Source organism: Triticum aestivum, chromosome 5D, assembly GCF_018294505.1.
Source record: "Triticum aestivum cultivar Chinese Spring chromosome 5D, IWGSC CS RefSeq v2.1, whole genome shotgun sequence".
Lineage (NCBI taxonomy): Eukaryota > Viridiplantae > Streptophyta > Magnoliopsida > Poales > Poaceae > Triticum > Triticum aestivum.
Genome location: NC_057808.1, coordinates 353,202,198 through 353,215,025, shown reverse-complemented (window position 1 = coordinate 353,215,025; position 12,828 = coordinate 353,202,198). Strand labels below are relative to the sequence as shown.

General features: G+C 43.1%; 2 protein-coding genes across 2 annotated transcripts; both read right to left on the bottom strand.

The window, feature by feature from the left end:
• Positions 1–1,669: 1,669 nt before the first annotated feature.
• Positions 1,670–7,393, bottom strand: LOC123121705 (protein disulfide isomerase-like 2-3). The gene is made up of 9 exons (XM_044541723.1): positions 7,102–7,393; positions 6,850–7,008; positions 5,710–5,823; positions 4,701–4,885; positions 3,977–4,076; positions 2,833–3,009; positions 2,603–2,748; positions 2,123–2,269; positions 1,670–2,038 (listed from the first exon to the last, which is right to left on the bottom strand). The coding sequence occupies exons 1-9, from the start codon at positions 7,219–7,221 to the stop codon at positions 1,864–1,866; spliced, it is 1,323 nt and encodes a 440-aa protein (XP_044397658.1). The 5' UTR covers positions 7,222–7,393; the 3' UTR covers positions 1,670–1,863.
• Positions 7,394–10,813: 3,420 nt separating this feature from the next.
• LOC123121703 (1-aminocyclopropane-1-carboxylate oxidase 1) lies at positions 10,814–12,332 on the bottom strand. Its single transcript, XM_044541722.1, has 2 exons — positions 12,097–12,332; positions 10,814–11,979 (listed from the first exon to the last, which is right to left on the bottom strand). The coding sequence occupies exons 1-2, from the start codon at positions 12,208–12,210 to the stop codon at positions 11,134–11,136; spliced, it is 960 nt and encodes a 319-aa protein (XP_044397657.1). The 5' UTR covers positions 12,211–12,332; the 3' UTR covers positions 10,814–11,133.
• Positions 12,333–12,828: the final 496 nt, after the last annotated feature.

The following is a 12,828-nucleotide window of genomic DNA, read 5'->3' as shown; positions in this document are numbered from 1 at the left end:
ACATGAAAAATGCAGCCAGGGTAAACGTGCACTATTTAGCTTTTCGTAAACAAATAACCAAGAAGCAGTGACTAATGATTCCAGCACGAGTGGGCAACACTATAGTCCCTCCGTTTCATAATATAGTGCATATAGATTTTTTGAAAAGTCAAACCTCGCCAACTTTGACCAAGTTTGTGGAGAAAAAATATTTACATCTAGAATGCCAAATATATGTCCTTAGATTCATGATAAGATGTAGTTTCATATTTCATATAATTGGTATTGTAGGTATAAATAGTTTTCCGTATAAACTTGATCAAAGTTTGCAAAAATTGATTTTTCAATAGATCTATATGCACTACATTATGGAATGAAGGGGTATGATTTTGAGTCTATTCATGCGAAGTATAGCTTTGCGCCCATTAGGTTCTACCATCCGCCAACCCAGACATGAGAAAATATCTTGTAGGGACCGATGAAAATCAAGTAAACATTAGGAAGCGGTTAGCTGGCGAACGTTTGCTGGGAGGGGTTGGCATTTACGAACGATTTTGCTGGCAATTTTAGTTGTGAGGGATTGCAAATTCTTTAAAACAACATGTCGGTTTCTTGAGAAGAAGGTATATTTTCTTACAAAAACTGCCACAATCTGATCTCGCGAAACAACTAAAACCGCTAGGAAAAACCGTTATCTTGCCACCCCTTCCCATCTGACATTATTATGGTTCAAGGTTTCTAAATTATGGTTGAGGAGGTCATGTTTCGCAAACTTATAAGATTCCTAGCTCAAAATCAAAATCGTTTACGAGGTACGGAAAAAAGAAATTCAACGGTAGTGACAAAAAGTGCAATATCACCATTTATACATCAAAATCATTGTTCTTGCCACCCAAATGAATGAGTTTGAACTTGAGGGATGAACTTCAGATTCCACGAGTTTATGGAACATCAACCTTCTTTTTTGAATTAAGAACATCATCTTTCTAACATAATACCCTTTTTTGAACTTTAAAAATAATAATTCAAATGTGATTTCTACCAAGTTTTTACTGCACCTTGCTTTTTGTATGCCTTTCCCCTAGGCACGGCAAGTGCGCTGTGAGCAGGGCTAAAAAATTCAACAAAATTTTAGTGAAATTTCAGATATTTCAATGGGGTTCAAAATATTTGTAACCCCAAAATTTCGATGCAGATTCAAACTGATTTGAAAATAAAATTAAATTATGTTAGGATTGAATAAAAGTAAGTAAAATTTGAAATCTGAAAAGCCAAAATAATTTCTGAAATTTTGCATATTTCAGCTGGGTCTGAAATTATAATCCTTGGCTGTGAGTGACTGCATTGTGCAATAAACATCCCTAGTTAAAATAACTCGCCACTTTCTCAAGCAGTACGAGCCTTCCTTGACAAGATAATTGCCGGGGAGTACTAAATTTCGAAGGATCCTGTCACTGACGTCCGCACGCCGGTAAAGAAAAAGCACGTGCAGCTCACAGAGACGGGAAATGCTGCGCACCGCTGCTGACGATGAGGAGCAACAGAGGGTACCGGTCATATCGGCAGCCTCGCGAAGCGAGCGAGACAAAACGCCAATGATTTCAGCCGTACCAAAGCGCTTAAATAAACAGCAGAGCAGGGAATGCTCCGTCATCTGCCTCTCCTGCAACTGCAATGATGGACAAGCATCTAAGCTCAGAACCGGTTTTATTTCAGGGGCAAAGACACCCCACCCCACCTTGCACATCAGAGCTTTCTCCCACCATACTGCTAACATCGATAAAAGAAAAGCGTTCCAAAAATTGTCCGTCCAAATTGTACAGTGTACACATCAGAACACGTGAAGCATCAGTGTTCCTCTAAACGCTAGGACGGTCTGAGAAATCACAATTCGTCGTTGGGTGCAGAGCTGTCCGCCATGAGCTCCTCGAGCGAGAACTCGTCCTCCTCGATGACCTCTCCGTCCTTGCCGTCCCATGGTTCCGACTGGACCACCGTGGGGGCGCCCTCCAGAGGAAGGTTCCCCTTTCCGCCGCGCCCCGCCTCCTTCACAAACTCGCTGCAGGGGACGATTCATTTTTGTTAGTCGTGCGCCTGATTGAACCTACTGCAATCATCGAAGCCATGGCAACAGGGAGCTTACGTGATTTCGGCGAGCTCGAAGGCGCTACGAAGCGGTGCGTATGCGCCTTTCTTCACGTTGAGAGCAACCATGGCTGGATACCCATAACCACCGACTCCGACCTGCTTCTCCAGATCAGCTTGCTTGCCGGCACCTGCCCAGACAAAACTGCAAGGCAATGCTATCCTGGCTCAGTATGGTCCATCTCAAGAACAATCAGGAAGTTTTAACACAAAATGCTCAAATTAGACCGAATCCTCTTGCTGCAGATGTCATTGCATATATAGTTACGATAACCCTGGTTCGGTTAACGCCGAAGGCATTTGATCTGATCCTTTCATGTATGTGAAATACAAACAAGTTGCTTCCAAATGTTATAGTTCATTGTTTTCCGGCCAACTCACTTAACGAGCTGTATTAATTAGACACTGCGTGCTTTTCTCACAAACAAAAACAGTTGTAGGTTAAATTCAAGTAAAATTGGGTCAGTTGACAACTTGCCTGTATGGACTCTTCTTAAATTTCTCAGCAACAGATAGTAGCAGCTCAAGGTACTTGTTTCTTCCTTCTGCCTTTGAGTCCAGGATGTCTGGAAGGAAAGATACAAAGCAAATGGCAGCAGAAGCACACTTCTCTTCCATCACATCCTAAAGAAAAGCCAACCCCACATCAGAACATCAATAATTCACTACCTGATCTGCAGAAATATTGTGAATATCATGAAGGCTTACTGCGCTAGTCAACTCAGAAACTTCAGGTGGTGCAGCATTCGCTTCCAGCTGCTCCAACGCAAAGGACTCGATGGCAGAAGCAGCTCTAGCCCCCTGGTAGGGGAACGGGCTCTCCTTATCGGCACCAAATACCAAAATAGTTGGAAAGCCTTCTACCTTGTACTTGCTCATCAAGGACTGCAAAAATCCGAAGTCAAAATATATATACTTGCAATATGTACTCGAGAAAGAAGCTGTATGGTGGGCCCAACAAACTATTTGGTGGCACATGCACGCATGCTTTAAAAATGTCGAGTTTCAACTCTAACTGTTCTGATAGTCTGATACACTGCCTGAAACATTTCAAAAAATCACTCAAACCTAGTAATCCAGTTGAATCTTCTGATTGACCTATTAAAGTTCAAAGTATTGTAGTATATCATGTCATCTATACCAATATAAAAAGACCCAAAGGGGCAGATCCAACTGATCTCGGCCATCAAACTAAGTCAATCCAACGACCTAGACTGCTCCAATGGCGAGCGTTCAACGTGTTTAACATGCAATTAATATCATACCAAATATTGCACTAATCATAGAATTAACACACAAATAATAGCATATCTAATATCCGCGTGCAATTAATATATTGCCTAAATATTAACGTGAGTTGCACGTGCGCATTTACTAGTCATGTTAAAAAGGCACCTCAAACAAAACATAGGCGACAACTCAATCAAATGGCTCATGGATAAGTTAGCCAACTGAAGCTTTCCTCGATAAAATTTCCAAGATAACCATAGTTATTTGCTGCCAGACTCCAGCATTTGTATGATATGCAAATTTATGATGTGACCCCAAAGTGATATTGCTGAGTTAATTTCATTATAAAATTGCAATAACTGCAAAATAAACACTTCATTCCAGTCTTGCTGATCACAAGAATGCCAAGAACTCGCTAAGATTTTCAAACCAAATGTTACCAACAACAATTTCCCTTGTATAATTTCAATTTTCAGTGAAATCAAAGTGCACATTCATTAGTATGGCAAATACATTCTTAAATTTAACCTATAAAATTGGCCTGAAATATATATTTTTTCCTATGATGAAATTCAACCAGAAGATGAAAATGTTAAATGAGGATATAATCCCAAGGTTGTACCTTATCAGAGTCACAATCAATATGGCCTAGTTTCACTTGACCCTTCAAGTTCTTTGCAGCCCTTTTCCATTCAGGAGCCAATTTCTTGCAGTGCCCACACCTTAACAAGAAAAACAATACAGTCGACGAGCCGAAAAGTGTATTCAGTTAACAGGATTTATTCTCAACACACAAGTAGCAGAAATACAATACTAAAATTCGAATACATCAAACAAATGGATTAACTTGTAAAATGTGATAATGTGTACGAACAGTAGAGGAGATCAGACAAAGCTTAAGCATAGGAACCAAATCAAGCAAGATCCCATGGAAAAGGCTCATCTCTCTATATTGGCAACCGATGAAAGGGGATGTATCGACTTTACTTGTAGCATCATGTGAGCTCGTGTAGTCTAGTTAGAAGGTAGGTCTCATATATGTCAACCAAAATCACGAACTTAATATTCTTTTTTTCTTGAGAAGGAAGGTTAAACCTCCTAGCCACTGCATCCTCAGATGCACACAACCATACAAACTCAAATTTCTATGGTTTGGTTATAACTCAAACTTCTGAAGCCCTATAGTTAAGCAAGAATGTGCTAGAGTATACATAAGAAATAATAAGAGATGATTACATCGTGCAGAATTGTGTATATAATTCTCTTAATTTGGAGAAAAAGCTACACCCAATAGGAAGTAAAGAATCGATTAACATGATGAACAATATGGGTATTGAGCTACATACCACGGTGCAAAGAACTCCACAATCCAAAGATCCTTGCTTTTGACGACGAGTTCGTCAAAGTTACTCGAATTCAATTCTACTGATTCATTTGGTTCAGTTTTTTTCTCCCTTGAGCCACCAGAGGTTTTGCCACTTGAACCTCCTGATGTCTTACCATCCAACCTATCTCTGAGAAGACCTTTGACCTGTGCATCATAAAACAAACAGATATTTTCCCTTGTAATGAAAGTGGAAGCTCACATCTTTTGCAACATAACTGACAATTTCGTACTCCCTTCGGTTGGGTTTATAAGCCGGGTACGGGTTTTTAGGTCTTCAACTTGGCAAATGAAACATGTATAATATGCCACAAAAATTATATGGTTATTAGAATGTAAAGATATATTTCTTATAGAATATAATACACTTTTCCCTAGTTAAATTGAAGACCTAAAAACCCGTGCCCGAGTAATAAACCCAACCGGAGGGAGTATAAAATAATACAATATAAAGAACAAAGATTGTCGATTCACAGCATGCAACAGTGATGACCGACGAACAATTAAATTGAAACACATGACACGTTGAAGAAACTCAAGTCAGCTAACATTAGTGCAAGAGTAATTACTGAACTTCATAGAAGAGTAAAAACGGAGTAAGAAGGATCATTGCATGCTAAGCTCCGCAGAGTGGCTGCCTCAAATTCATTAGGAAAAGTTGGTAAGTAGAATCATGGGCTACCCGAGACACCATTTTCAGCCAACAGAAAGATGGCACTTGTTGTTCATAGCATTACACCCTGTAAGATCCGGAGTTATTTAAGTGGGTACAAATTTCACTCTTCAGATTCAGACAAAGCAGATAATGTCTCCGGGGAAAAGGATGTACATATTGGTAGAGTAGCAGAGGAAACATCACATCAAAAGCATAAACAACTTGTGGAGCATAAGAAAATGCAATTGAGAATACATCATGCAAATTAATGGAACAAAATAAAATTACAAGACAAATAGGGTTTGCTGCAACTAACCTGCGACAGAGCAAAATTTACAATTGCCTTTACATCTCTTGCTCCTTCATAATCCACTGGTGGCTTGCCAGGGAGAAATACTTTTATGGTTGGGAATCCCTGTATTCCATATTGCTGCAAAAGTAACACAATTCATCACGAACTGTATCAGTAGCATTCCATAAAAGTTTATAAATTCTAATTATAAAAGCCAGATATTTTGTGTGATTGTCATTAACTTAGAATATAAAGTGTTTAAGAAATGACTCAGGCATACAATTGTATAGGAAAGCGAAAGAAGGTAGTCCAGATGCATGTTGCCTAAGTTTAGTTTTAACTAAAGTATTCATCGCCATAATAAAGACTTGATGTTCACTCATCTGGCCCTACCTATCAGTCTGCTATGCTAAACACAACTTAAAACCACGCTGTAATGAATAGCCTACAACCATCAATAGTAATGCACATGTGGAACACAAGATGGTTTGGAGGAATTGTCGTGGTTAAGTTTCACTGCAGGTATATTGGTAAAGCCATAACGGTCTTAATTCACAGTCAATATCTTTCTTGTTTTCTTTAATCGGGGGTATCCATCTTCTGTGCGATAATATCTGAGATAAGAGTGATTTGATGCAAAAACTAATTTCTGACACACACAAAAATTATAGTAAACAAACTCGTAAGCAATGCCAGAATGGCAACATATCACCCTAATAAAGTTGCAATTCGTTGGATTTTGGCCTATGCATATACTTAACAAAGATTTGAAAACAAAATCAGGCTAGTAATCAACTGGGAGGATACCAAAACAGCATTAGCAAGAGACCAAATCCTGATTATTGATAAGCCCTTGTCAAACTATGTCTTTCTTCAGCAGAATTCAAATTCATTTACTCCTATATAAAAAGCATCGAAGCACCTTAGTAAAATTTACTGTCTGAAGTACAATGTCCCACTACATTTTGGTACTGAACTGGTTAATGTCTTTCTATCCAACAAAAATGCACGGCGGAAGCACCAGTAAAGCCATTACACGCTAACAATCGATAAATTACTGTGACATCGCTGCTACCGATGCCGAGATCACATCAGGAAACAAGCAGATCAGCACGCACATGCGGAGTGTGGGCGGGTCAAAAGGAAACGAGAGGCCGTGCTCACCTGCGCGAGCTCCTTGTGCGCGTCGGCGTCGAGCGCGGCGACCGTGGCGACGCCCTTGAGGACGCCGGCGGCCTTCTCCCAAATCGGCGTCAGCTGCTTGCAGTGCCCGCACCAGGGCGCGAAGAACTCCACCAGCACCACCCCGTTCGCGTTCAACACCTGCGCGCAAGCGAGCGGCGGCACGCCCCTCGGGGTCAGAGAGAGAGCTCAAATGGGAGGAGAGCCGATCTGGCGACGGGGGAGAGGCGAGACCTTCTTGAAGTTGTTGGGGTTGAGCTGGAGGACCGGGGAGCCGGCGGAGTAGAGCGCGGCCGCCGGGGAGGCCGCGGCGGCGAGGAGGAGGAGGACGGCGGCGAGGATGGCCGGACGCATGGCGTCGTCGAGAAGCTTCTGGAAGCCGGAGGGGGGACTAGATGGCGGCGATCGATCGGCTGCGTCACCGGGGGGCGTGGTGGTGCGGATTTAAGTTTGCTCGCGAGAGAGGAGACGAACGCGTGTGCGGACCAATCGTTAGCGTCCACGTCTGGTGCTCTGCCACGTCGGTATGGTTTCGCCTCCTTGGCGCGACGGGATTGGTCGCGACCGTGGCATGGTTGGAGGACTGGGTGCACAGTTGTTCGGACACTCTGGAGTCTGGGTAGACCTGTTCGTCGCCATAGGCCGCGCATATGCGCGACAACTATACCGGCTCGTTCGTTCGCTCGCACGCTGAGCTCGCTACATTCGGTGCATTCGCTTCGTTTTTTCCCTTTTTCTTTTCTTTAGGTTTTTCTTATTTTCTTTTCTTTAGGTTTTATCTATTTCTTCAATGATTTTCTTTCTTTTTTTGTTTTTTCTCTGGTTTTATTCTTCTCACCTGTCTTCTTCATTATTTTATCAGTTTTCACCGGGTTTTTTTTGTTTTCCTTTGGTTTTCTTTGTTTCCTTCTCTGGTTTCTTCTTTCTTTTCCTTTTCTTATTTTCTTGATTTTTCTCCCATTTCCTTGGTTTTTTTTCTTTTCGGCACTGGTTTTCCTCTAGTTTCTTTTTTTCCTCTTCCGCATTTTTTGTTTTTTTCATGTTTTCTTCTCTTTATTTATGTTTCTTTGTCATGTTTCACCATTTTTCCTCTTTCTTCAAACTTAAATAATTTTCGATGCACGGTGTACATTTTAGTACACGTGAAATATTTCTGGATACACATTCTATATTTCTCAAATGCACAATGTTTTTTTTTCTAAATTACATTATGAACATCATTTCGAATACGTTGTCAATATTTTTCAAATTCACGCTGAATATTTATTTATTGCAATAATTAATTTTTAAAATTCTGTGAACATTTTAATATTTTTTTCCAACATATGTTTTTAATGTCTAATTTTTCCATACACAGTTGTAGATTTATCGCATACACTAGGAACATTTTTTATATACACGTTTAGCATTTTCCATATACGTGATTAACATTTTTGAAACTTATAATTTTTTGACTGCTTTTTTTATACACATTCAACATTGTTCGTATACACCAGGACATTTCTTATATACATATCTAACATTTTTGGCAGGCATGATTATTTTTCGTTAAACATATATTTTTTCATGACTACTTTTTTCATACACATTCTATATTTTTCTTTATATACACGTTTAACATTGTCCAAATACATGATTACCATGTTTAAAAGTGTTTTTTCTATGTCTACTTTTTCTATAAATGCTGTACATTTTTCTTATACATCGGAAACATTTTTTCTAGACACATTTAATATTTTATAAAATCATGATTAGCATTTTCAGGAAAAAGTTGAAAACCTTTATTTATTTCTATTTTTTTCTAAAGCGTACTGTATATTTTTTTACATTTTCCTTATACATCAAAAATACTTCCTCCGTCTCATAATGTAAGAACGTTTTTGACACTACACTAGTTTAAAAAACACTCTTATATTATGGGACAGAGGGAGTATTTTTCTATACTTAATTAACATTTTTTAAATGCATGATGAACATTGTTTGACTTTTGCATGTAAAGTGATTTCACAATAGATATACTAAGAATATTTCGAAATACAAGAAAATGGAAAAAGGTAAAACAAAAAACCAGTGCAAAATGTGAAAAGAAAATGAAAGGAAAAATGCGCTAATGGCATGTGTCCGAGATGGGCCGGCCCAATCAGGTGGCTGGAGCGAGACATACGCGCGCCCGCACATATGGGCCTCGGGCGTGTTCTTGTTCGAATTTGTGGGCGGTGCGCTTCAGCCGTGTTGGTGGACTTTTTTCTCTTGTTTTTGCTGTATTGATGATCTTGTCAAGAGTAAGATTATACTCAAAACAAGGATGCAACTAACTAACAGTCATCCCTTAGGGAGCTACTTCAAGGGTCATCTTTTTAGTCAGGAAGCGCGTCAACTGATGTGCCCAGCCGTCGCACATGCGCGTGTTGGGCGCTCCTCTGGATTTCGTCTTCTTTTCTATACGTGTTTTCGGATTTTAGATGTTTTTGTTTTTGTTTTTTGCTTGATTCCCTAGGTTTGGATGGATTTTTTTTAAGCAGTGCTTTTCTGCATGAAGCACAATGTGTGCTTCTCAAAAAGGAAAAAACAGAGCATGTGCTTCCACGAGAATCACAATTATGCATTCTGAAAAAGAAAAGGCACAACTATGCTTCCATGAGAAGCGTAACTGTGCTTCCATAGAAAGAAAAGCATAGCCTGTGTTTCAACGAAAACACAACAATGCTTTCTTAAAAAAAAAGGGAAAACATAGTCTGTGCTTGCCCAGGAAGCACACTTTCAGGTTTCATTTTTTTCGTTTTGAACTAGTTATTCGTTTTTTAGGGTTTCATTTTTTATCCCCTCTTTTTGAATTTTTCGTGAAAAAAGTTCATCGAAACCTATTAACATGAGATCTACTTTCGAAGATCTCAACACAAGATATCCAACCGTTCATGGTTTGGACGCGCGGTTCAAGAGATAAAATATTATAAATAAAAGTATCAACCAAAAAAGGGAAAACACCTAGATTGCAAAAGGTGCCACACATACAGTGTTTCACTTGTCAACACATACAGTGAAATTTGCAAGGGATGCACCTTAATTAATGATCTCCTGAAAACGGGGGCAGATCCTCACGACTACTATATGTCAGCTGATAACAATCGTTTGTTAGCGATCGGTTGCTAGTGCTAGATAGATGGGCTGGCCAATTACAAATCAAGGTGAAGCGAGCAAACCGAACGGGTTTAGGAACTTGTTGGAAGGTTCGTGAACTGCTGTTTTTTTACCGTTCTATCCGGGTTTTTTTTCTATTTTTTTGTTTTTTAAAATACTTGAAAATTTGAAAAATGTCCATGTTTTAAAAAATTGTTCATGTATTTCCCAAAAATACTTGAAATTTGAAAAGTTCTAGTTTATCTATCGTTTAGGCTTACCGTACCTAGGTGATGATGACCATTTTGTGTCCGGTTGTATCTATGTGATGATGAAACTTGTTATCCCAGTTGCTATGTTCAAGTTCGATCTACCTAAGTTGATCATGTTGCATGCGTAGCATGGATTTGAGGGGGCGTTGCGGACATGAAGAAGCGGTCATCTGCACTAATAAGATTCTGCGCTCAAGATGACGTGGAGACACATTTGTGAGTTGCGTTTGTAGATGCTCAAAGGCCAGCGAGAGGAAGCACTATGAACAGTACAACCAATCAAGGTAATGCATACTGGTGTTGAGTGGTACGGAAGTACTACGGCCCTAGGCTTTCTTAGCGCGAGAAAAGTGGTGACCACTTCTGGGAAGAGTAATAATTCCGGCACCGTTGTGCACACTGAACTACATTATGCGGTGGGGCAAACCTGACCCGGGAAATATTGGCAAGGCATGTTCTGCGCGAATAACACAAATGGTGGCAAGTTCAGCTCGCTGCGATGCTGCCGTGTTGGCGTGATGGTGGCAAGTTGGCAACACTCATAGAAGCGGTAGTACTCTCACACAAGGAGGCAGCACGTAGTACATATTAAAAGAGACAACCGATACGATGCCCCTGGGAATAAGAACAGACACAGAACAATACAGCTCTCATGCTGGTCGGAAGCAGCACAACACAGCGAAAATGACAAACACTCCTACTTACTACAGATCCTAGCTAGGCGTAGCACACAAGCCAGCACAGGCTCGTTTATTCGGCACCAAACAGTAGCCAGTGGTCTAGCACGTACGTACGTACGAACTCTGGAGCATCCTATGTGCCATCGTCCTCAACCATTAACCGAGGCCACGTACGGAGAGCAGAGCAAGGGTTGCTTCTAAGCGGTGGCGATGAGCTTGGTGCTCTGGCTCTCCATGGACTTGAAGGCCTCGAACCTGGGCTCCTTGTCCTCGAACTTGTGGCGCACGTACAGCTTCATGTAGTCCTCGAACACGAACCTGGGGTACGCCCCGCCGGCCGCCTCCGCCTCCGCCAGCGCCGGCGCCGGGAAGATCACCGCGTCGCTGGCCGGGTTGTAGAAGGAGGCGATGGACATCCGGTTGCCGTCGGCCTGCGCGACCACGCGGTGGAGCACGCTCTTGTACCGGCCGTTGGTGATCACCTCCAGCTGGTCGCCCAGGTTGACGACGATGGAGTGGCGCGTGGGCGGCACGTCCACCCACTCGCCGTCCCTGAGCAGCTGGAGCCCGCCGACGCGGTCGTCCTGGAAGAGCAGGATGATGCCGCCGGCGTCGGTGTGGGCGCGGAGGCCCTTCACGAGGTCGGGGCGCGGGCAGGGAGGGTAGCTGCTGACCTTGGTGCCGAAGGTGGGGACGCCCTTGGAGCCCCGGAACGCCCGCGTGAGGTACCCCTTCTCGAGGCCGAGGTTCTCGCAGAGCAGGTCCAGCAGCCGCTCCGCCAGCCTCTCCAGCTCCGCCGCGAACTGCTTCATCACCCGCCTGTACTCCTCGTCGAGGTCGGGTATCTCGGCGATGTTGGGCTCCGGGAGGTGGCGCACGAAGAAGGTGCTCTCCCAGTCCAGGTTCTCCGCCGCCCTGCCGCCGTCCTCCAGCGTCTTGCTGGCGAACTCGAGGAACCTCTGCTCGCGCACCCTCTTGTAGTGCTCCTTGGTCATCTTCTCCACCTCGTCCATCAGCTCCGTGGAGATGCCGTGGTCCAGGACCTGCTCGCACGATCGCACGCACCACAAGAGCAGAGCAAAATCAACGTACAGCTCAATAAGAAGGGCACGAAACTATTCATGCAAGTTGTTGATCGAGTTATGGAGTTGCTTATTCACCTGGAAGAACCCCCAGTTCTCGCATGCGTCATGCAGCAGGTCCATCGCCGCCGGCCGCTCCTCCCCGGCCAGCAGCCCCATGTCGATGATCGGGAACGACGAAGCCGGCGCCATTTCTAGCTCTCGAGCTGCTTGTGCTGCGGCGCCTGGTGCTGGAACTGATCTCAGGTTGCTCTATGGCTTCTCTGCAATGCAAGCGCTTGCTGTGCGTTTGAGTAGTCAGTGTGAGTGAAAATGCAGCAGGGCGGGTGCGAATTTATAGGCTCGCCGGCCGGGCGGTCGCGCCAATCAAGTGTACGTATTGATGCGCGCCGTAACAGTAACCAGTTTTTTTGCCGCTAACCGTAACTGTAACCTGAGCGTATCAGTGTTGGAATAACTCGGGTGGTTGACCGGGCGGAGACCGGGCCATGTGGGATATCCGCGTGCTGGATCGTGGATCTGTCGTCCAGCACGGAATTATTTGGACAATAATCCAGCGACCACGGACGTTTCGGACAATCATTTGGTATCGCCCATTGGTCACCCCGGCTCCCACTCGCCGCCGCCCCGCTCCCCTCCCCTGTGGCACCCGGTGTTACTCCCGCTCTTGGTTTTCCAGTGGTATGTGGAAGCACGTGCATGTCGCCATTGGCATTGAAATCGTCGTGCGAAATGTTGGGTGGCGGTCGTCCGTCCCCACGGCTGGCTAACGTAGCGAGTAAGATTAATCTGAGACGAGTGAGATTGCCA

Excerpts from the sequence above, each read along its gene's own strand:
- LOC123121705 (XM_044541723.1), bottom strand. The coding sequence starts at position 7,221 with ATGCGTCCGGCCATCCTCGCCGCCGTCCTCCTCCTCCTCGCCGCCGCG. Across the intron at positions 4,077-4,700 it reads GTGGAGTTCTTTGCACCGTG|GTGTGGGCACTGCAAGAAAT; the intron begins GTATGTAGCTCA and ends TTTCTTGTTAAG. Across the intron at positions 3,010-3,976 it reads TTGATTGTGACTCTGATAAG|TCCTTGATGAGCAAGTACAA; the intron begins GTACAACCTTGG and ends GGATTTTTGCAG.
- LOC123121703 (XM_044541722.1), bottom strand. The coding sequence starts at position 12,210 with ATGGCGCCGGCTTCGTCGTTCCCGATCATCGACATGGGGCTGCTGGCC. Across the intron at positions 11,980-12,096 it reads AGAACTGGGGGTTCTTCCAG|GTCCTGGACCACGGCATCTC; the intron begins GTGAATAAGCAA and ends TCGTGCGAGCAG.